General features: G+C 40.2%; 2 protein-coding genes across 2 annotated transcripts in view; one reads left to right on the top strand and one right to left on the bottom strand.

Annotated features, from left to right (window-relative positions):
* Positions 1-8,017, bottom strand: part of prkar1b.L (protein kinase, cAMP-dependent, regulatory subunit type I beta L homeolog) — a 147,892-nt gene extending 139,875 nt beyond the window's left edge. The window contains exons 1-2 of the mRNA XM_018236407.2: positions 7,773-8,017; positions 2,097-2,281 (exon numbers count right to left, since the gene is read on the bottom strand). Of these exons, the coding sequence (XP_018091896.1) occupies positions 2,097-2,270 (174 nt within the window). The 5' untranslated portion in view covers positions 2,271-2,281; positions 7,773-8,017. The remainder of the gene's footprint in view (positions 1-2,096; positions 2,282-7,772) is intronic.
* A 5,200-nt stretch (positions 8,018-13,217) lies between these two features.
* The window catches only part of dnaaf5.L (dynein, axonemal, assembly factor 5 L homeolog), a 37,093-nt gene continuing 25,902 nt past the window's right edge, over positions 13,218-24,408 (top strand). Inside the window, 4 exon segments of the mRNA NM_001097038.1 lie at positions 13,218-13,291; positions 13,593-14,083; positions 15,939-16,123; positions 23,344-23,468. Of these exon segments, the coding sequence (NP_001090507.1) occupies positions 13,251-13,291; positions 13,593-14,083; positions 15,939-16,123; positions 23,344-23,468 (842 nt within the window). The 5' untranslated portion in view covers positions 13,218-13,250.

The following is a 24,408-nucleotide window of genomic DNA, read 5'->3' as shown; positions in this document are numbered from 1 at the left end:
ACAACAGAACCTGAGTGTGTGCATCTAGCTCACTCACAGCACATAATGCTGCTGTAAGCCTACTGAAGTGGCAGAGATTACTCTGTATAGTGGGGGGCGCACATTCAAACTGTCAGCCAAAGCAGTTACAGAGGCGGACAACCTCTATAATTACAGCTCCTTTTTATACATTACTCTCTAAAGGTACTGGTACCAACGAGGCACTATAAGCTGATGCAAATGCTCCAATGTTAAATTATACAGCATCTGTGTTAATATATCTGTAGATCAGACTGGAACCACAGGATGGAACACAGATTATTCAGTTGCTAAAGTCAAGAGGAATTAAATGAATCACAGACACCCTTGAGCAGGCAAGAATGGCCTTATGCTATTCTTACAAAATTGCCTTAGTCACGGGCATACTTGAACCCCCACTTACCAAAAGTTTCCAGATTTTAAAGTCAAAAACATCCATGATGTATTTAAGTAGTTTTGTCAGTTTGGGAATGGTACATGTGTAGAAAGTGTTTTATGCAGGTAAAGAGAGAATTATTGTGTCCCTCAATGCACTGCATTGTGCACATATGCTGCATCTTGAACGTGGGGTGTGGGGTATTTCAGATTTTTGAGTCCCTAAACTCAATGGCATAGGGATTGTTGGCTATGGCATGACAATAGGTTCCCTTTAATAGCACCATTGTAAAACTCAATATCAGTGTTAAGCAAAGAAATATATTACGTCTATATATCTCCAACATATTACACACCTTTACCCAGCTTTGTACAGTTATACATTTTCAGATCAAATTTAATTTTGCATGTATTGTTACATATCACTATAAAACAAGTGTGTCACGACCGGCACCCGATACCAGAACAAATGCCAAGCACCCTGGTCTCGGCTTCACCAGTAGTGTGACCACTGTTGGGCTTCGGGAGGAGCCCTCAGCTTACTTGGGTGCCACCTGGACTTAACGAGGGGTGCAAGGCAAGATGTTCTGGCTGGCGAAGGGGCACGGCAGTTAGCAGAGTCTTTTTGGCCGAAGGTCACGGTACAAATGGAGCAGGCAAGAGAATCGTCAGACAAGCAGAGTCGAGGCAGGCGGATATCAGAATCGTCAGGCAGGCAAGGGTCAAACCGGGTTGTCAATCAAGGGGTTAAGCAGGAAGAGTTGTCGTAGGCAGGCAAGGGTCAGGATACAGATTTCAGAATAGTCAGGATACAGGCAAGGTCAAACACGGATAATCAGACAGACGAGATTCAGATCAGATGCTCAAGGCTCAGGAAACCACTAGAAACTAGAAAGACTCTTACAAAGTGATAGCGGATAGAGTTGGTATGAATTGGTCTCCATTTTATCAAAAGAAAAAAAAGCTTATTTTTAAACCAGGGTTCTTTATGTTTCTTGCACCTTGAAAGGCAAGGAACCAACTCACATCATACAGTACAGGTATGGCATCAGTTATCCAGAAACCTGTTATCCAAATAGCTCTGAATTGGAAGGCCATCTCCCCTGGACTCCATTTTATCCAAATAATCCAAATTTTTAGAGGTTGTTTCTTTTTTCTTTGTTATAATAAAACAGTACCCTGTACTTGATCCCAACTAAGATAAAATAAATCCTTATTGGAGACAAAATAATCCTGCTGGGTTTAATTCATGTTTCAATGATTTTTTAGTGGACTTAAGGTATGGAGATTCAAATTACATAAAGATCCAGAAAACCCCAGCTCCCAAGCATTTTGGTTAAACATAGAATGATCTTGCACACTGATCAAGCACAAACAAGCAGATGGTACTGCTATTAAACATTCTTTATCAAAGATTTATATATAACAAACATTACACTATATATAAGTCAGCACACATTAACAATGATCATCAGGGCCATAAAAATACATACAACCCAGCAATAAACAGCATACAAGTATGAAAGCAGATACTGTCAATGAGAGAATTACCCCAACGTTTCGGCGACAAGAACGTTCCCTTGACAAAGGCTTCTTGCTGAAACGTTGGGTAATTGTCTCATTCATACCTCACTAATTGTTCCTTTATTAACAACTATTCTACTATTCTTATAAAAGGGATCAAGAACACAAAATCCACTGACCTTCTCTAACTTTTCAAAATGTTCCCTGAGGAACTTCATAGGACGGTCTGGTTTAGCGATGCACAAGTTCACGATGCATTCTTTTAACAGCTGTTGAATGTTGTATTTTTGAACATAGACTTCACAGCCCTTCAAGCTTTCGTCTTCTAAGTTGGACGAGGAAGAAGCAGCCATCTTGGCCCTAGCTGCAGAAAAAGGATACATAGAGATAGGCCTTTATTTCAAAGAAGAAGTGAATGAAACAAATCAATATCATAAATTATACAAATTTATTCTAAAACATTAATGGTATTGTTCTTTCATGTGTCATGTGTATTGACACAAGCTGTTGCCACAGAAAAGTTGACTTTTTGAATATTAAAGATTTATAGGTAGTATCAGCAACCTCTAAATAAGTGCACAAGGCCAATTTAACAAATGGGCAAAGGGATATTTGACCTGGGCCCACCAGGAAAGGAGGACCACCATTAGAACTTTCATTTGGTATATGTTTTGACTGAAGCATCCCCCAGAACTGGCAGACCCCCTCACCCCTCAACTTCACCACAAAATAATTTTAACTTGTTATCTTTTTTACTTAAATTTTCGATTGGAAGTCTAATAAAAACTTTATTGAAGACCTTTTTTTCTCTTGTGCTTTCTCCATTAAAATATTTTCCCCAACCAAAGGTGTGCGCTAATAGAACCCACACTATTTTAAAAAAAATTGCCCCCCGCCAGTGCTAAGTCACCCTCTCCGGGAGGGAGCTCCCAGTACGAGCGGCCATGTTGGGGCACACACATGCGCATAATGAGTGAATGCCACGACTTGCCCGTCCGGTGTGAGTGTCCTAGTGCTGGCGGGGACAATTTGGTTGGGGATAATATTTTTGCCAGACAGGTGCCCTTTAAGTGATTATCCACTCCCATGGATGTTGGTATACACCTGGACATAATGTCTAATTCAGTAACCATAGAAACCCTTTGGCCTTTGAATATAAGATATATAATAATAAATGTGTAGTCTTATAGAGCATTTGTTGTTTTAGATCGGGTCAGTAAGTCCCATTTGAAAGCTGGAAAGAGTCAAAAGAAAAAGTCAAATATTTTTTTAAAAGTATAACAAATAAATAATAAACAGAAAAGTAGCTTAGAATTGGCCATTCTATAATATACTAAAAGTTAATGTAAAAGTGAACCACCCCATAGTTTTCCATCGCCAGTCTGTCTGGCATTATTGTAGGCATTTTGGTGCTGGTTCTACATACATTTTTTGGCACAGACTTCTACAGTAAAAAAAAAAATCACTTGTCTCTATTTTCTAACATATTTAGTAGTTTGCCCAAAGTAGGGTTGCCATACCAGCATTCCAATATATTTATCTTTCTTCCTGGACACAAACCCATTCAAACAAGTGAGTCTCATCGGAACTAGATGAATATGAGATCTGTTGGTTCTTTAAAGGAGAAACAGACCCTTTATTAAAAAAATCCTTACAACCCTACCCTACATAGACCCCCCCCAGCCTAGCTTCCCCCAGCCCCCCCGGGCAAATGCCCCTAACTCTTTACTCCTTTACTTACCTCTCCGTGCAGTTTCTGTCCAGTGGAGTTCACGGGCGACATATTTTTCTCTTTGGTAATGTTCGGAATGAGAACATTTTGTGATTTTTAGCGCATGCTTCATTGCGAAGATTACCGAAGAGAAGAAGATGTCGTCTGTGAACTCCGCTGGACAGAACCTGCATGGAGGGGTAAGTAAAGAGTTATGGTCATTTGCCCGGGGGGGGGCAGCTAGACTGGAGGGGAAGGGGGTCTATGTAGGGTACGGGAGTAGGGTTTTTTTATTAAGGGTTTGTTTCTCCTTTAAGCCTTTCACCCAGTCCCCATTTGCAATATGAGCGAGCCCACAAACAGCAAATACATACTTCCCAACTGTTCCATAATTTGTGGGACAGTCCAGAGCCCAGAACACAAATAAGCAAGTCTCTTGGAGGAACTGTGGCTTGCAGTTTAAAGGGGTTGTTCACCTTTCAAACACTTTTCAGTTAAGTTGTTTTCAGATTGTTCTACAGAAATAAATACTTTTTTCAATTGCTTTCCATTTTTTACAGTTTTTCCAAAATTTAAGTTTAAATTTGAATGTCTAGTGTTTGAGTCTGGCAGCTCAGTAATTCAGGTGCAGATTCTGCGCTGTTAGAATTTTGCAACATTGAGTTGATAATTTTTTCAGCAGCATCTCTGGAATATTAGCAACTATTGTATCAATTCTAACAGCCGCCTGCAATGAAACCCAGGGACAAAGATAAGAAATGTCTCCACTAAATGTATCAATTTAGAACAGTTACAGAGTCGGTGACCCCCTCTCCCAGAGCTGCTTTAGAAAGGTGAAAAATTAGACTTTAAACTTCAGTATTAGAAAAACGGCCACACATAGAAAATAGAAAGTAATTGGAAAAAGTCTTTATTTGTAGTGATATATCTGAAACCAACTGAACTGAAAAAAGTGTTGAAAGGTGAACAACCCCTATGAAAGGCAATTTCACCTTCATTAGCAAATTTGTAATGACACATAAAACATGACCCTAAAACCCCATTAACTGTCACATTTTGCAAACTAGACTGGACTATTTAAGGGTGTGGCCTAGTGATGTGTGGGCTGACCCGAGGCCCGCAGGACCCGCGGGTCGGGAGGGTTCGGGCCGACCCCTGGACAAAATGCGCGGGTTGAGCTCCTTTCCTGCTCTCCCCGCCTACGACCTAGTACTGCCGGCTTCCGGCGCCGGAAATTTATAGACTTCCGCCTGCCCCGCCCCTTTTGTGACATCACTGCGGGGCGGGTGCTGGTCTATAAATAAAGGGGAGCAGCGGGCCGGGACCCGCACATCACTAGTGTGGCCCAAAATGGGCATGGCCAAAATTTTTCACCTGCAGTCAGGTTTTTGCTTTTGTTATTCTAACCGATGTATAGAATGCAAAGCAAAGTGCTGCTTGGTTGCTATGGCTTACTGGGGCAAATCTTCACCTATGCTATTATATGAAAGCTAATGCATCCGTCATGTTCTCTACTTCTGCAACTGACCCTTATTGTACCAATGTAACACACCTATTAAACCAGTCATTCAGACTTCAGAGTACATGCAGGTTATTCAACATCTCAATAAAATTGCAGGGGTTATTTAACCTCTCATAAAAAGTTGGTGAAGGCACATACTCAGTAGAATACATTTTAATAACCCCTTGAATGAATATTATACAGTCTTTGTCTTAAAGGGGTTGTTCACCTTTAAATCAACTTGTTGTATGATGTCAAGAGTGATATTCTGAGACCATTTGCAATTGCTTTTCATTTTTTATTATTTGTGGGTTTTGAGTTATTAAGCTTTTTATTCAGCAGCTCTGCAGTTTGCAATTTCAGCAGTCTGGTTGCTAGGGTGCAAACTACCCTAGCAACCATGTGTTAATTTTAATAAAAGACTGGAACATAAATTGGAGTGAATCGAAAGAGAAAGATGAGTAATACAATGATGATAAATTGGCAGCAAAACAGCATTTGCTACTTAGATGGGGTCAATGACCCCCATTTCAAAGCTGGAAAGAGTCAAAGAGGCAAATAATTCAACAATGATAAAAATGAAGGCCAACTGAAAAGCTGTTTAGAATTTACTATTCAATAACATAAAAGTTAACTGAAATGTGAACCACTCCTTTAATAGTTTAGTACTCGAACAGGGATCCCCAACCTTTTGAACCCGTGAGCAACATTCAGAAGTAAAGGAGTTGGGGAGCAACACCAGCATGAAAAATGTTCCTAGGTGCCAAATAAGTGCTGTGATTGGCCATTTGGTAGCCCCTATGTGGATTGTCAACCTATATTGAGGCTCTGTTTGGCAGTACACCTGATTTTATACAACCAAAACTTGCCTCCAAGAATTCAAAAATAATCACCTGCTTTGAGGCCACTGGGAGCAACATCCAAGGGGTTGGAGAGCAACAGGTTGCTCACGAGCTACTGGTTGGGGATCACTGTACTAGAATCTATTATGTCAACACTGAATATAATGTGGCAATAGGATCTGTTATCTGGGAACCCGTTATCCAGAAAGCTCCGAATTACAGGAAGGTAATCTCCCATAGACACCACATCTTGAATTTGATCCCACCTAAAATATCATTAATCCTTATCAGAGGCAAAACAGTTCTGTTGGGTTAAAATCATATTGTAGCAGACTTAGGGTAGGGCCACACAGGGCGTTTTGGGGAGATTTGGTCGCCTGGCGACTAATTGCCTCGTCTTTGCAGCAACAAATCTCCCCAAACGCCTTCCCTCACTCTGCGCTGGCTTAGGGTTAGTCCATACGATAAGATTCGGGGAGATTTTCTCACCTGGCGACTAATCGCCTCGTCTTCTGAGCGACAATCTCCCCGAACTGCCTCAGCGTGTTTTCCCATAGGCTACAATGAAAACAGGCTGACGCTCAGAAGACGAGGCGATTAGTCACCAGGCGTCAAAATCTCCCCGAATCTCCTCGTGTGGCCTTACCCTTAACATGAAAAATCGCCAGCGCTAATCACATGCGGCGATTCTTTTCCAAAGTCGCCCGATGTTTCCTCGTGAGGCAACTTCGGGCGACTTTGGAAAACGAATTGCCGCGTGTGATTAGCACCAGTGATTTTTCATTTAAGCCAGCGCAGAGTGAGGGAAGACGTTTGGGGAGATTGGCCTGTAAAAATGATGGTTGATCCCAATGTAATTAATAGGGAAAAAAGATAAATATATAGGAAGGCCAGTATTTTTTTTAAGAAAAGGTGGCAACCCTAGTAACTATAGAGGAAGCAGACCCTGCGGCTGTAGGGGGGCCGATGAAGTATAGGGGCCTCATGAGGCCATAATTCATATACAGTTTCAATAAATATTGGTAAATTCTAGACAAAATAATTTGCTGCGGGGCCCAGTAATATCTAGTTATGTCACTGCATACAGGCCCGTTGTATTTAAAGAAATCACGTGAATTTCCGGGCAAATCCGCAGTATCTATAACAATAGCAGCAGCTGTCAGCATTGTGCTGATTAAATGCACCAGCAGATCTCCCTGTCTGGCAGCGCCATTCACTTTGATCATGATTATTATTATCACTCATTTATTAAAGCGCCAACATATTGTACGATGGAAGGGTGCATCAAACGTACACATAGGAATCCATCCAGGAGGGCCTTGCTCTTTGGAGCTTACTATCCATGCTTGAGAGACACAGTGGGGAAAGTGGGGTACCCTGTATAGAAGGGGCACAAAGAATATGATGGAGGAGGAGGGGAGAATATAAAGCAGGCAGTGGATAAGAGCACAAGGCATGGCAGGAATGCTGCTGGCTGTGCAGAGATAAGGAGGAGGCTTGTTTACTTGCAGCGCACTATAGATGCCATTATTACACTGCGCGTGTTGCTACTGCTGTTATGAAGCAGCGACATTGTGGTTCTTTAGAAACAGATGCTTCACATATGGATTCCCTGTTGCCTTAGGACTACAACTCCCAGGAACACACTGCAGCCTATATCTGAGTAATAGCCCTGCTGCATCCAGGAAGCAACAACAAGCATCTGGGGGCGGATGCTGCGGTGGAGACCCCAATAATGGCGGGTTATTCTATGGGGGCGAGGGAGGTAGTGGTTGCAAAGGTATTATGGGGGGTCACTTACCCTTTAGGTTTGTAGGTGATATGGGATGTGGGTGCTCGGGGCCCTGACTGCCTGCGCTTCTTTCGCTGCTGTTGAGGCTGATGAATCCACTGCTGCTGACGTCACGCGACCTCGTTTTCGAGTATCTCTTGCTTCCAACAGCGCTGACAGTCACTGGCGCCGCAATACGTTGGTGTGTCCGCTCATTGCTTCTGTTATGTTACTGTATCACACACCTGCCAGCTCACTGCCTCTGTATCAAACACACACTGACATTGTCAGCTCCCTGCCTCTGTATCACTCACTACCTGAGCCTGTCATCTTCCTTGTTCATGGCCTCTCTGTGCCACACACGGGGTCACAGTCCAACCAATACCGATTCAACTGACAGTTGGCTTCTAAATTAACTTTAATATGATGTAGAGAGGGGTAGACAATGTGCAACTGTTTTTCATTTTTTATTTGTGGATTTTGAGTTACAGTATTTAGCATTATTTCCAGCAGCTCTACAGTTTGTAATGTCAGTAATCTGGTTGCTAGGGTCTAAGTTACCCTAGCAACCATGCATTGGTTTTAATAAGAGACTGGAATATGTATAGAAGAGGACCTGAAAAGAAAGAGGAGTAATAAAAAGTAGCAACAACAATAAATTTGTAGCCTTTAGATCAGCGGTCCCCAACCTTTTTCACCTGTGAGCTACATTCAATAGTATACAGAGTTGGGGAGTAACACAAGTACAAAAAATGTTCCTGGGAGGCAGGGGCGCGCCGCCAACGAGGCGAGTTGAGAAATTAGCCTCAGACGGCACGCCAGAGAGGTTTCCAGGGGAGGCAAAAAGCCGCTCCTGGTACCTTTAAGAGCCGAATTTCCGTTTTTTAAACCGGAAATTCGGCTTTACTAATACAAGAGAGAGCAATTGCGCTCTCCACATTAGAGTTCCTGCCTCCCCTCCCGACTGGTAAACCGCGGAGTGGGGCGGCATTGCAGGAGCCGCCTCAGGCGGCGTTTTCCCCTGAATCGGCGCTGCTGGGAGGCGCCAAATAAGGGCTGTGATTGGCTATTGGTAGCCCCTATGTGGACTGGCAGCCTACAGGAGACTCTGTTTGGCAGTACACCTGCCTCCAAGCCTGGAATTAAAAAATAAACACCTGCTTTGAGGCCACTGGAAGCAACATCCAAGGAGTTGGGGAGCAACATGCTGCTCACGAGCTACTGGTTGGGGATCACTGCTTTAGATGGTGTCAGTGACCCCCCCCATTAGAAAGATGAAAAGAGTCAGAGGAAGAAAGTAAATAATTCAAACACTAAAAAACAAATAAAGGCCAATTGAGAAGTTGAATTAGAATTAGCCATTCTATAAAATACTAAAAGTTAACTTTACAGTGAACCACCCTCTATAGATCACTGGCAAATGTAGTGATTGTAACTAGTGATGGGCGAATATGTCCCGTTTCGCTTTGCTGAAAAATTTGTGAATTTTCCACGAAATTAGTGAAACGGCAAAAAATTCTTCAGAATGCATTGAAGTCAATTTCGATGCCCGCAACAATTTTTATACACGCGGCTATTTTGTTCAAATGCATTAAAGTCAATGGGTGTCTGAATAATTTTGACGAGCGAAAATTTTTATGCGCACGACTATTCTGATGCACGCTCAAATTTTTTTGACACTATTCGGTGGTGAAACGCGGAAATTTGCAGCGCATTCGCATCTGCCGAATTTATTCGCCGTCGCTTATTGTCACTATGGCACAGCTTGTATTATTATGTGACTACAGGTATAATTGTCTGTGTTGTTAACCGGTTCTTGTAAAATATCAGCACATGACGGAGCATCATATGAACTTGTTTAGTGAAACAACATAGCTGCCTGACTTTGTAAAGCTGTGTATGTAGCAGGGTGTAGGGGGAGACTTCTGTGTCTTGAACTCAGCACAGATGCAGATGGAGAGAACAAGATGTTCCATTGTGCATCACTTAATGTATTACTTCACTGTGGAGGCAGCAGTGGTGAGAGACCAGGGTTAGTAAGGACATCTACAGCAGCATTAGGAATGACATCATTAATGTATGCAAGGGGACATTTATCAACATCATTTATGTTATGCACCATCACTGGAGCCCTGTATACTGCACTGCACTACACGTGTAGTTTCTCACTTACTAATATATAAAAAAGGAATGCTAACTATAATAATTGTGTATATTGTGCATACCATATATAGTAAGTCTAATTTGATACATAGTACAAATTTTCATAGGTTGCATAGAAACCTTCTTATGTCTCAAACAATGATAACTCAGAGCAGCTTGACAAGGACATGCAGGTGTGAAGGGATACAAAGAGTAGTTCACCTTTGAGGTATCTTTCAATATGTTATACAATGTCCAATTCCTAGCAACTTTGCAATTGGTCTTCATTATTTTTATTTTATAGGTTTTTTTTTTTAGTTATTTGCCTTGCTCTTTTGTCTCTTTCAAGCTTTCAAATTGGGTTGACTGACCCCATCTTAAAAAACAAATGCTCTCTAAGGCTACACATGTATTGTTTTTGCTATTTTGTATTACTTCTCTTTCTATTCAGGCCCTCTCCCATATATAATCCAGTCTCCTAATTCAAATCAAGGCATGGTTGCTATGGTAATTTAGATCCTAGCAACTAGAATGCTGAGATTGCAAACATGAGAGCTGCTGAATAAACAGCTAAATAACTTAATAAAAATGAAAACAAATTACAAATTGTCTCAGGACATCACTCTCTAAATCATCATACTAAATTTTAATTTAAATGTGAACTGCCCTAAACATAGAGTAATCACCTGTGAGACCACCAATGAAATATAAATAAAGCATTAGGTAAATTCCATTAACCATGTAGGAATTGACTGACTTATTAATACATTAAATATTTGAACTATTTATATGAACTACTTATTAAAAAGCTACATCAAATGTTAGGCTATATATATATATTCCGCACTCTATCCTCAACTCTGTCCAGGGTGCACGATCAATCTCCAACATATACTCTCTTTGGAATGATTCATTCCTGGATCAGCACTCCCATTTTTTTATATAATGTCCTTTTATTTGTACATACATATTATAGTGTTCCTTTATGTGTGTATAAATAAAAGGACATTGTATCACAAAAAGTGATCAGGTGAGCTATCACCTATGTGAACTTTTCAGCACTGCAATGATCGGCCCAACAGTAAGATCACTGGGACTCCTAAACTTTGGGAAAAACACATTTTCCATAAATATATGCTGTAGCTGCAAGTCAGTCAAAGTCTCACTGGGTCCCGTATAGTTCCTGCCCCCCACCTCCAGCAGTTACATGGCCTGTTTCCGCTATATGAACACCCTTGTTTTTCATTAAATTTATTTGTGCATCCCACACATCAATCCATAGATTCCATATCTACACAAAGGCCAAGCCACAAGAGACTCAAATGAAGATCAGAGTTACACATTTACCTTTCATTGAAGCTGGGAAGAAAGATTCATTTTCCAAGCATGATCAGTATTACAATATTTGTCAAATACATATCTAGACTGCCTCAAGCAGGGGGGTGGATACACACGAACCTTTGAGTGACGTCAGCCAACTCTTAGATTCAGCTTCTGTCAGTGGTGCATTTCGTACAGAGTACCAGAGGAAACGCTGGACTGATGAAGCGTTGCGAGTAATAAACAAGGGTGCCTTTACAGTAATAGTAATAGTTTCTTTCTCCTTTAAAAGTGACAGCCACAATGATCTCCCTAAGCTGTGTGCTCATGCAAGTGCACAAATTTTGAGGCCAGCGCACACAACAAATTGTGGTTCCCACACAGAATTTTTTGTGAAAACAAAAAGAATTGTATTCACTCTGACCCGAGTCCAATGTTTTTAATAATGTGCACATGCAAAACACAAGCCGATGTTTACATGTTGTACAAACTAGGGTTGCCACCTGGCCGGTATTTTACTGGGCTGGTCGGTAAAAATAACGGTTGATCCCAATATTATTAATAAGGAAAAAAATTAATATATAGCCACCTTTTCTGGAAAAAAATACCAGCCTTCCTATATTTTTATCTTTTTTCCTATTAATAACCACCATTTTTACAGACCAAAATACCGGCCAGGTGGCAATCCTAGACATGCTGTATTTTGTATACTAAATATAAACATGAACTTATTGCACCAGAAGCCTAATAAAACAAATAATTTATGCTTTCAAAGTTGGCTACAGGGGGTCACCATCTTGTAACTTTGTTAAACATCTTTGCAAGACTAAGACTGTGCACATGCTCAGTGTGGTCTGGGCTGCTTAGGGATCGTCATAAACAAAGCTGCTTGAGTTCTGCTGTTCATAAGTATGATTGTTTCCCTGCTCAGCAGTTAGGGACCGTCTGGCAATTCCTATCCACAGCAGTAAATGAAGGGAGAATTTCACTGCATACAGTCAGGTTTCTTATAAAAACAGTACACATTTTTTTAATTAAAGTATATTGGAGATAGGTTTCTTTTTCATTAAAGAAAGTAAAAGTGGGATTTAATTTTTTTTGCCTTTACATGCCATTTAACTTTAATTCAGAGCAAACAATAATTGAATAAACAAGGGTTACAGAGTAAAAAATAGAATCAGAGGGCTGGGGCCTACTCCCAAGAGCTTACAATCTTAAGAATATGCCTGATATGTTCATTGTTGAAGTTCTTGGGCTGTTAAATAAGGCCAAAGTTAGAACTTCAAAGGGCCAGTAGGACTTGCACAAAGCTGAGGCCCCAATATGAAAACAACAAACAAGTAAAGGGACTCAGTCACATACCTACCAACATTTTGGAAGTAAAAAGAGGGACAAAAAATGTTTTTGCACGTAGCGCGGCAACCATTTTTTGACCATGCCCATTTTTTGGCCACACCCCCTAATTACCATGTTCCTTTTACAAAATTTGGCAGGTTATGAAAGATTGAAAATATTTCTCCTTCTCTAAACTATTACAATTACTTATTTTCTTATCTCTAAATTGTTACAAAGTATCTTATTTGCACCTGTTAGCTGTTCTGGGCCCTCTGCCAAAAGCCAGTTAAGTTAGAAATTTTGTTTCTTTTTCTGGCTGTTCAGTGCAGAGAAAATAGGGACTTTCCAGTACAAATGAGGGACTGCAGGTTGAGCTGTCAAAAGAGGGACTGTCCCTCTGAAAAAGGGACAGTTGGGAGGTATGTAGTCACCTTCAGACATAAACTACTTTCTTTTATTAGAAATTTCATCCAACTTTAAGTTTAAAATGATTGAAAAGGTATGCATGTTGAAGCCGGGCCTCTCAGAATTTCCTTTAATCCTACACCATGACTGTATCAGGGTAGTGCTCCATCGGCTTCTGTTGCTTAGCAACAAGCCACGTTCCTTTCCTTGTTGCTGAGACGCGGCGCATTGTCAATAAAGTTTGTGTTGTTTTGTACGCGCCGTTGCTCAGCTGGCTTGCGTGCTTGGTTACCAAGAGTGGCAGCAATGGCGGCGGAGGGTGAGCAGCGTGCGACTTCCGATGTGACTATAGACACACAGATCCTATCGTACGAATCGAGGATTCGTACGATTTTCGGATCGTGTATGGCGTGTGCCGACATCTTTCGTCCGGCGGAGATCGGTCGTTTGGTCGATCGGTCAGGTTTGATTTTGACCCGACCGATCCCGCCGGAACCCAGGGCACATCGTAATCGGATCGTTCGGCCATGCGGCCGAACAATCAGATTACACCCGATATAGCCATGTTTGTTAATGGCATATCGGGGAAAGATCCGCTCGTTTGGCGATGTTGCCAAACGAGCAGATCTTTGCATCTATGGCCACTTTTAAGGCCCTGGCTCGGCATCTCAATTGCCTTAACGATGAGAATAAAATGATTAGAAGGAGGGCACTGGCTGCTATACAGAAGGAAGCCGCGGACGAGAAGCTGGCCAGCGCTGTTCTGCAGGATGTTTTCTTAGAGTTGCTAAAACCCTTACTCCGGTGCCTGTCAGACCCCATGGAGAAATGTCGGGAGTTGTCTATCCAAATCATAGTGTATTGCGTCAGTCACGTGCCCAGGCCGGAGGAAGCCTTGCCCTACTTGATGCCAGCCCTCACACAGCGCCTGGGCCAACAGGAACTTGTAGAACTTTCTGAGGAGCTCAGACTGGCAATGGTCGAGCTCTTGACTCTGCTCGTGGAGGTTTGTGGGAAGAAGTTGGCCCCTTACCTGGATGAAATGATTCTAATTTTCCAGAGGACTATGGTAGATCCCTTCCCAGAGGTGAAGAAAGAGAGCTGCAAGTGTGCCTCCAACTATGCCACATGTATACCAGGTTGTGATTGATAATGTTTCATACCTGTCACTGAGCTAAATTACATGTTTTCTTTATGGGTAACCCAGTAGCACTATATATATATATATAAACCTATTATCTTTAAAAGTACTAGGGATGCACTAAACCCACTATCTTGGATTCGCCCAAATCCCACGCAAAAGATTTGGCTGAATAGTGAACCAAATCCGAATTTGTGTATGCAAATTAGGGTTGGGAAGGTGAAAACATTTTCTACTTCTTTGTTTTGGGACAAGTCACGCGATTTCCCTCCCTGCCCCTAATTTGCATATGCAGAAGGATTCGGCCGAATCCGAATCCTCCTGAAAAAGGCCAAACCGAATTCTGGATTCGGTGCATCCCTAAAAAGTACATCAAGGCGGTTATTTACTAAACAACGAATGCAAAAATCACGAACAATTTGTGATTTTTTTTTTTTTTTATTTATAAAATCTGACTTTTAAAAAAACCACAAATTTTTCAGAATTTATTAAACTCTGAGGATGGAAAAGTCAGAATCTGAAAATCCAGCATCTCAGACCTGTCGAGGTTGCATATAAATCAATGGGAGAAGTACCTATGATTTTGTGATGTGCGCTGGTTTTCGTGCAATACCCTGAAGTTTTCAGCGTTTGCGGGTGAAAATTTGGAAAAAAAATCGTGAAAATTGGATTAAAAAAATCGTGAAAATCTGATTTTTTTAACGCAAAGCAAATTTTTGGGAAAATTTAATAATAAATAAGCTTAAACAACCTGAGCAGATTTGATTAGAGTTTGTAGCAGAAAATTTTGAAATATTTGATAATTAAACCCCAATTTTTTACAAAATATGCCATTCTTCTGGTGTGTTCACTGATGAAATCCTTCTCAAAGTAGGAGAGGTGCAGTTTTGAGGAGATAGTGATCGAACAAAGAAGAAAATACAAATGGAGCTGGGCTTTATAAATACATATGTGGTTCTACTAAATGTTATTGCAGTTGGATAGACACTCTCAATTACATCAAACTTTTCACAATATATTCAACCGTTCCTAACAGAGATAAATACGTCCTTAAATCGATGTACCTGTAAGTGTCTATATGCACCCGCTGCAACATTTGGTAGCACCCAGACTGCGTTTTACCGCTTCCATCTGTGTATATTTGTCTGTTCTATCATTCCCTCCTGAAAACTGTGTTTGTTACAGTGTATGAAAGGGCCAGTGATGAACCTTTGCTGCCCACAACATATGCATCTGTGTCTGTAAGTAAAACTGTCAAGTCTCTTAAAGGGGTTGTTCACCTTTAAATTAACTTTTAGTATGAGGGTGATATTCTGAGACAATTTGCAGTTGTTTTTGATTTTTTTTTGTTTTTTGAGTTAATTAGCTTATTCAGCAGCTCTCCAGTTTGCAGTTTCAGCAAACTGCTTTTAGGGTCAAAATTACCCTATCAACCATGCATTGATTTGAAAAAGAGACTGGACTATGAATAGGAGAGGCCTGAGTAGAAAAAGGAGTAATAAAATGTAGCAATAACAATTAGTTTTTTAGATGGTGTCCATAACCCCCATTTGAAAGCTCAAAATTATTGGCAGATGGCAAATACTTAAAACATTGCATAAAAGAATAAATGAAGGACACAAAGTTACTTAGAATAAGTCTTTCTATAGGTTAAATTAAAGGTAAACCTCCCCTTTAAATTACTTGCACTTCTGGACAAAAGAAATGTTTGGGTGCATTTCCCCAATCCCAGCTGTTGCTTTGAAAAGAAACACATCACTGTTATGAAATGGCAGCAGTTACAATTACTATCCTTTTACGTGTTGCAAATGTTGAAATACGGTATTGTAACCTGTTTATTTTCTTTTCCCCAGAACATTTTCACACGCAGGCAGAGTCATTGATTAAGCCCCTGATGCAAACCATTTCACACCAGCATTCTAAAGTGCGTGTCGCTGTTATTCAGACAACTGGAACAGTTATACAGTACAGCAGTGGGAAGTCTGTGGATGATGTTTTGTCCCATCTTGCACAGCGACTTTTTGATGATTCAGTGCAGGTAGGTGTCTTACATGATCCCCATTATACTAATTTTGCTGTCAAATTCTTTGTCTCATTAAAAATAATTTATCGTTTCCAATAGAAAATAGTAAATCAAAATTGTCAGTTGATTCTAAGCCATTATTGGATTGCAAAACTGAATCCCAGAATTATTCCCAGAGTCCACATGGTAAAAGGTCAGCCTATGAGTAAGTGCCCCAACAGGCACAAAACACATTAGGGGGCCCATTTACTTAGCTCGAGTGAAGGAATAGAAGAAAAAAACCGTCTAATTTCGAATGTTTTTTTTTGGCTACTTCGACCTTCGACTACGACTTCGAATCGAACAATTCGAACTAAAAATCGTTCGACTTTTCGACCATTCAATAGTGGAAGTACTGTCTCTTTAAAAAAAACTTTGACCCCCTACTTCGCCAGCTAAAACCTACCGAGGTGTTATGTTAGCCTATGGGGATCGAACTATTTGCGGTAAATCCTTAGACTTCGATATTCGAAGTCGAAGGATTTACATTCGGTAGTCGAATATCAATTAACCCTCGATATTTGACCCTATGTAAATCTGCCCCTAGGTCTCTGTTTGATATGTCCTAATAAATATTTTCTAAGTTTTTTAATTTAAATATCATTTTTGGAAGGGCTCACATAATTTTTGGAATATTGCTGTAAAAGGTCTGCCACCTCACTTGTTACACTGGAGTGGAAAATATTTCTTCATTCTATTGCAAAGAGACTATGTATCTACTGGGGGTATGATCTAATGGAGTTGTTTGACAGTGCTGATCTGCTGTGATTTACTGGTAGATTCCGATCAACCTTTTGGGCTTCCTAGCCACTGCTTCAGGTCTCTTAGGTTGACCATCTCCACACTTAGAAAACCACTGTTTTAGTGTAAAGAGACACAACTGTCAAGTGAACAAGTTTTTGTAAGACTCCACCCCCCCTTTTGATTTAAAGGGGTTGTTCACCTTCCAAACACTTTTTTTATTTTCAGATGGTTCTCCAGAAGTAAAGACTTTTTTTTCCATTGCTTTTTACTATCTGAAACCAACTGAACTGAAAAAAAGTGTTTCAAAGTGAACAACTCCTTTAACCAGAATTTTATAATTAAGCAAATTTCCCTTAGGCTTTTCTTTCCTCTGTTTATTTTAATCTTTCACAAAGGGAAAGGGGTTCAGATTCCTTTATATTGCGTACCAGTCCCTTAGTATGTCTGGTAGAGGCCTTCCTTTTGTCCCTCTGCCAGCTTGTGTGCACCAGTGTAATAGCTTACTACCAGTTTAGACGCAAAGCCTAGTTTGCAAACCAAATTATTCTTCCTAGGCCAACATGACGGCTACACACATGAATCGGCAGTGGGACAAGCTGGAGGTTGGGTTCATTATGCTAATGTGTCTGTGAGCTTGAGGTCAGTAAAGAAGAAGTCTGATTATTTTTTTAAAAAAAGTTATCGTTTTTATACAAATGCCTGTATGAAGGGGGGGGGGGCATTTTGCACCCTCTCACAGAGCTACAAAACGTTCAGGACACAAACTGTGTGGTTACTTTTTTTGCCATTTTGCTAAAGTCTATAAGGATATCAGAAGTGACTTTGTAGTTCTTGATTACATGGCCTACGGCATCATGGTTTTTTTAGTGGCTTTCAAATTGCTATTTACAATACAGCTGCATTCAGTATTCTATATTAGCATATTCAGATCCTACATACTGAAAGAGTAGTGACAGACAAAGCTGTGCTCATACTCTGAGTACCAGAGCTGATACTTATTTCCGATATGATTGTCTATCCTTGTTTGTCCAGACTAAGGAATCTGCTTTGTTTTTTCAATACCATGACACATTCCTGTTTGAGGCTCCTGGGGCCATTGTGATCTAATCTCCGTTATACTGGATGTGTTGAATATCAGGGAGTGGGCTGGTGAAATGCCTGCCAAGAAGGAAGTGCTACTGAGTGCCAACAGTGGGCTGTTTTGTATACAAGTTTCAAATGCCTGTAAATGCTTTAACTTGTTGCATCCTATAATTTTCTCCTTCAAACTTTTCTTAAAAAAGGAACAGGTCAGTGTAAAAATAAAAGCTGGGTCAATAGATAGGCTGTGCAAAATAAAAAATGTTTCTAATGCAGTTGGCCAAAAATCGAATGTACAAAGGCTGGAGTGACTGGATGTCTAACAGAACAGAACACAACTTCCTGCTTTGCAGCTCTCTAACTCTGAGTCAGCGACTTGAAGGGGGGCCACATGGGACATAACTGTTCAGTGAGTTTGTAATTGATCCTCTGCATGCAGCTCAGATTCAAAAGCAACAGTTATGATCCATGTGGCCCCCCTCAAGTCTCTGATTGGTTACTGACTTGTAACCACTCCGTGCAAACCAACAGAACTGCAAAGCATTTAAAGTGAGCCCTACACTGCCTACTGTGTACTAGAGTGCATTTAATATCTATTAAACCCCTAGCAGCAATGTGCATTTTGTACTCGGAAGCTATAGGACTATTTTCATTCAACATGGTGCTTTATATGCAACTGAGTGGTGGAACCATGCCCACTTACCCTTTGCTCAGAAACTCTAGTGAGTTGCAAATAGAAGCAAAAGTCTGCTTCAATATACACAAAACAAAGAGAAATTGTGAGCACTTGGCCTAACCCACGCTGTAGCTTTGATCGGCTGCTATTTTTTTACAGCACTTGGTCTAACCTAAGGAGGGAGGCATAGCCTGACTCTTCTCTGCTAAAAGTGACAATTCTATCACTCAACCGCAGCGGCTGCAACCGGTACAATTTCATGATATTAGCAGTACATCATGAAAACGAAAGGGAAAAAACTAATTGGTGTAAATTACATAAGTGCTCAGAAGAGCAAGAGCACTTTGTCATTTCAAATGTAATTATTTAACTGGTTATATGTTTAAAACCTCTTAATTTTGGTTTTAAGGGATTGCAATGTGTGCAGCTTTGAGAATGTGGAAACTTTCTATTACATTATTGTACAAAAAGACTTTCTCTGCAAAGTATCATAATATTATTTGATTTCAAATGTACAGTTGCTAGTGTAAAAACATGGATATTGTCATTCCAGATGGCAGCAAATATTTGCCGCCTCATCTCATGAATTCTGTAATCTCTAGTGGTAAAGCTAGAGTAAAAGCAGGAGGTATAGGACCAAAATGGCTGCACCAAGGCATGTACTGTAACTATTAAAACCAAAAACCATTTCTTATACAAGGTTATGGTGGAAACCATATGGATGGAAAGCTGTCCTCTGCACTCATTCATATCGATATATTAAAGGGGGCATATACCATAGTTTTTTACTCTTCATTAATCAATTCCTCATACCATAAAATTGAATAAAATGTGTTGTTTAATATACTTTTTGGTTCAAGTTTAGGCTTCAATTGCTATGTAACCCCTCCCTTTCTGTGCACTTCCAGTGCCGCAATCGAAAACCCTGCTTGAGGAGCTGCCAGCACTCTGTTTCTTTTCTGCAGCGAGCCTCAGCCACTGAGAAGGACAGGGTGTGCATCCATGGGAGCCGCTGTTTGCTGATGTCATTTTGGCGCCACGTCAATCACGCTAGGGTCCTTCTCAGCGCTGCCCCATGGCTTTCCCTGTGAGCAAGCGCCTCCTGCACTATCACTCTGCACTCTGTGACCGTGCACCTAAGTTTTCAGGGAACAAGCGCATCATTCAGCCACGAACGAGCATTTCGGTCTTCTTCAGCACTGAGCACTTTCGCTTCTGCCTACCTGATGTGATTAATGAGCTTTGCCTTTTTACTGTGCTGTCTCACCTCTATCCACCGATAAAAGTAAGGGGAATAAAAAATAAACTTATAAAAGCAACTTTTGTCACTGAATCATTTTTAGGTTGGCAGTTCTCAATAAATGAATTCTGGTACTGTCAGTATCTTTGGTATTCTGATATCTAAACAGAATACCAAAAACCAAAATATTATATATATTAGTATCAAGTTCAAATTCCTCATTTTTCTTTTGGTAACAACTCCCTGCAGCCAATTATATAGTGTCTGCACATTAGTATTTAGTAACAACTCCTTGCCTCCAATCATGTAGTGTTTCTGCAGGATCCAGTTGTACAATTCCATAGCAGCTGAGTAATATTTTGGGAGGGGAGGGGTTTTACCTGCTACAGCAGAATTCAGCCTGTCAGTCAGTGCTGTGACCATTTCTGTGAGAGAATGAAGACACTCCGATCCCTCATTTCAGCCTAGACTCTCAGCAGAGAGCAGCTCTGATATAATGACCGTTTGAGTAGGTTTTTTTTTTTTCTGCGTCATTACATATTTTGAATGATTACTACCTGAATATGAAGATTATATGAAATGTCAAAAAACAACTAAAATAGCCCTTCCCTTTAAAGAAAACCTACTTTTTTAGTAGCAAGTGGGTCTTTTGTTTAAAACACTTACCCCCACATGTAATAAAAGGCACTAAGTTTGCCCAGGAACAGTAACCAGTAATAACCAATAAGATGTTTGCTTTTAAACATGTGATCAGGAAATTCTACCTGCTGATTTGCGGCTATAGGTTACTGCCCATGGGCAAACTTGGTGCCTTTAATTACATAATCCCATTTGGGTGTAATGTTATAAACAACACTAAGGGGTTTATTCACTAAACACCAATGGGAGAAGTCCCAATGTTTATGTGCATTTGGTTTCGTGCAATACCCTAAAGTTTTCGGGCAAAAAGCATAAGAAATCTTTTTGGGTCAGGTGAAATTCCAAAAAAAACTTGAAAATCTATTTTTTTCCTCAAAGCAAATTTTCGGGAAAATGTAATAATAAAAAAGTATAAAAAACCCAGCGGATTTGATCGGAGTTTGTAGCAGAAAATCGATAAAATCGGACTTTGATAAATATCCCCCTTGATTTGCCCAGGAGCAGTAACCCATAGAAACCCATCAGCAGGTAGCATTTACTAGTCACCTGGTTAAAAGCAAACATCTAATTGGTCGCTATGGGTTACTGCTCCTGGACAAACTTAGTGACTTTTATAACATACAGGGGTTTAAGCGCTATATTCATTTTTAAAGGAAATACAATTTTAACAGGGCATATTTTGTTTTTCTTTTAATGGTAATGTGTTTATCTATACTGCAATTATCACTAGGGTTTATTTTTTTTGTTTTTCACTTCAAGTGGCAGTTGAGTATGAGGCGCAGAATGTTCATTCGTTTCATAAATAGATTGTGCCGTGTTTATCTATGGGCAGTGTTTCGGTGTAGCCTAATAAAGCAATCCATATGAAACTTCCCACTCCTAGACATAACTGCACATATACAGGGAAGAAATGTTCTGAGTAGACCACTAGAAACATTATATTTTGCTGCTTGTAAAAAGGAAAGCAAATGGATAAGTTGGTGTGACCGAGCTGCTGTTTTTGTTTTACCCCAAATCATGGCTAATCCGTTTCCAAGGTAATGCAAAGGTAACGGCTGAAATAGGATTGCTTCTGGAAAAATGAATCATAGTTGCTAGGAAACAAGTTAGCCAATGTCGTATTCTTTTATTGCACTATTCTATAGGCCTAGGCTTGTCTATAGCCATGTAAGGGTTTCTTTGTGATACATCTATTGTATATGATTTCATTATTTACTGTATGTAATTATCTCTGTAAAAACCGTTGGTATTAAGTATTCAGAACATGGAAGCATTGTAAATCAGTGTCTTACTCTGAATGAAATGACCCAAGGCCCAATAAACAAGACAGTCCTTTAACAAGATACTGTTAAACTCGGACAACTATAACTTAGGTTTTATAAATGGACCCAACACGTATAAAACACAGTCTCCCTGTACACAGTTTGTCTGACGATATGTCTAACTAATTAGCAGATTAGTTTCCTTTCTCCAAAGAGCAAAATAGGAACAGGTGTGTTAAAACAAGTATATGTAATAGTCGAACCATTGACACCTTAACATATAGGGGCAAATTCACTAAGCGCCGAACGCTAGCGTCAATTCGCTAGCGTTGGGCATTTCCGTTACTTCGCAAATTCACTAACGAACGCTGGCGTAGATTCGCTAGTGTTACTTCACACCCTTACGCCTGGCGAATTTTCGCTACGGACGTAACTACGCAAATTCACTAACGCGCGCAGTGTACTGAACGCTACCTTTTACGCTAGACTTCCTTCGCCACCTCAGACCAGGCGAAGCGCAATAGAGTAGATAGGGATTGCTTCCAAAAACGTTCAAATTTTTTCTAAGTCCCAAAAAACGCTGGCGTGTTTTCTATATTATGGGTGATAGGCTGAAAAAGATTGAGAATTTTTTTAGGGCTCCCCTCCTTCCCCCCTACATTTCCTAACTCATGGCAACTTAACTATACAGTGGGCACACGTGTAGGGCAAAAAAAAATTTTATTTGATGTTTTGAAGGTTCCCAGGCATTTGTAGTGATTCTACATATTCCTCCATTGAAATTTGAATTTGGCGCCGTATGCAAATTAACCTTCGCTAGCGTAACTTCGCTTCACTTAGCGAATCAACGCTAGCGCAACTTCGCAACCTTACGCTACCCCTGTGCGCAACTTCGGATTTTAGTGAATTTGCGGAGCGCTGGCGAAACTACGCCTGGCGAAGCGCAGCGAAGTTGCGCCTGGCGCAACTACGAATCTTAGTGAATTTGCCCCATAGAGAGCTCCCAAAGAATGGGGAAATAGAATTTTTATAATAGGATTAAATTAAATTAACTATGGATGCAATAGCCCATGATATTTGGTAGATTGATGCATCATACATAAATTTTGGACATTATTGTAACATGGTTTTTTAATTTGTTTCATGTTAAATTAACTAAATAGATAAACATCAGTGGTTACAAATGTCTTGTTTTTCACTGTAATTGAAATGAACTAGGGGATATATATTGTCTAGCTTTGGTTCACATGTGGATTTTAGATAATTTAAGTATTTAAAGTGAACGTACTAATAGTACTTGAATTACAGATCATGTGACTTTTACCAGCTGTCTGTTCCTGCCACTGGGTATATTTAAGGCGGTTTAATTTTCAGTTTGTTACTTTGAGGGACCTAGCCGAAACATTAGTCATTTACAATAAATACTATGATTTTTATAAGCCCTGAGAGTGTGGACCTTCTTGTAGTAGTTATGGATAATTCATTGGCACTGCACCCAGGCAAATTCAAGCAACTTTATCAAGAATATGCACAATAATCTGGATTTGATTTTCAGGTCAGGCAAGCCGTAACTGTTGTAGTAGGAGACTGGCTTTTGAAACTGCAAGACAGATATTCTTTTTTCCATAAACTGATACCTCTTCTGCTGAGCAGCACCACAGATGAAATTCCTGAAATCAGGTAAGGGTACAGATAGTTAAATGTCTTTAAGTATCTGTGAGGCTTATTTCTCAGGATTCCCATATACTATGGAAGTTGTCAGGAAGTCACTACTTTACAGTTGCTGATCCCTGGATTAAATATCGGCAAGGGCATGTAAATAAATAAAAAATAGCAGTTTGCCTAAAGAAATAATGTAAGCAAATGTTCGGTATGTTTAAACATTTTAAATATCTGTAAATATCGTAATCCGGAGGCAAAATGTCATAGATGCGGGACAGAGGGTGCAGACTTCCTACATATGGCCTGGAGCTGTCCCCCAGTGGCAGAATTCTGGTCTGAGGTTCTCAAACTCCTAGATGACAAACTCGATTTCCCAAGGATACTTACACCACAGGTGTGTATATTGGGAATTATAGATGACATCATACCTACCACTCATGCCAGAACTAGATATAGAGAACCCTTTTATATTATGCCAGGAAAATAATTTCAACGACGTGGATGGGCCCTAAACCCCCTACAGTGCAAACCTGGATCACACTGATAAATCAAAATCTGCCACTCATTAAGCTTACCTTGCTAGCTAGAGGCTCACAAAAGAAGTTTGATAAAATATGGAGTCCGTGGTGGGAGGCGGGGCTGGGAGGTTGTGGTTCTCTTACATAACTTACAGTTGGTGGGAAATATAACATACGTACTCAAGAAAACCGATTTCAATAACAATTTAACCCTAATTGTGAGTGGCTCGTTGAGTATATGCTTCTGATTTAGAGACATTAAAGTATTCAGCCAAAGTACTGAAATATAACATCAATACTATGTTAAATACTTGAATATCTGTCATGGAAATTATATCTAAATACCACTGCATTGATATGGCATGTTCTGTTTATGTTTGTTTTATGTTGTGAAAAACAATAAAAGTTTTATCTTTAAAAAAAAAATATCTGTAAATATA

Source organism: Xenopus laevis, chromosome 9_10L (genome assembly GCF_017654675.1).
Source record: "Xenopus laevis strain J_2021 chromosome 9_10L, Xenopus_laevis_v10.1, whole genome shotgun sequence".
NCBI classification, from domain to species: Eukaryota; Metazoa; Chordata; class Amphibia; order Anura; family Pipidae; genus Xenopus; species Xenopus laevis.
This window is presented reverse-complemented; position numbering and strand designations above follow the sequence as displayed.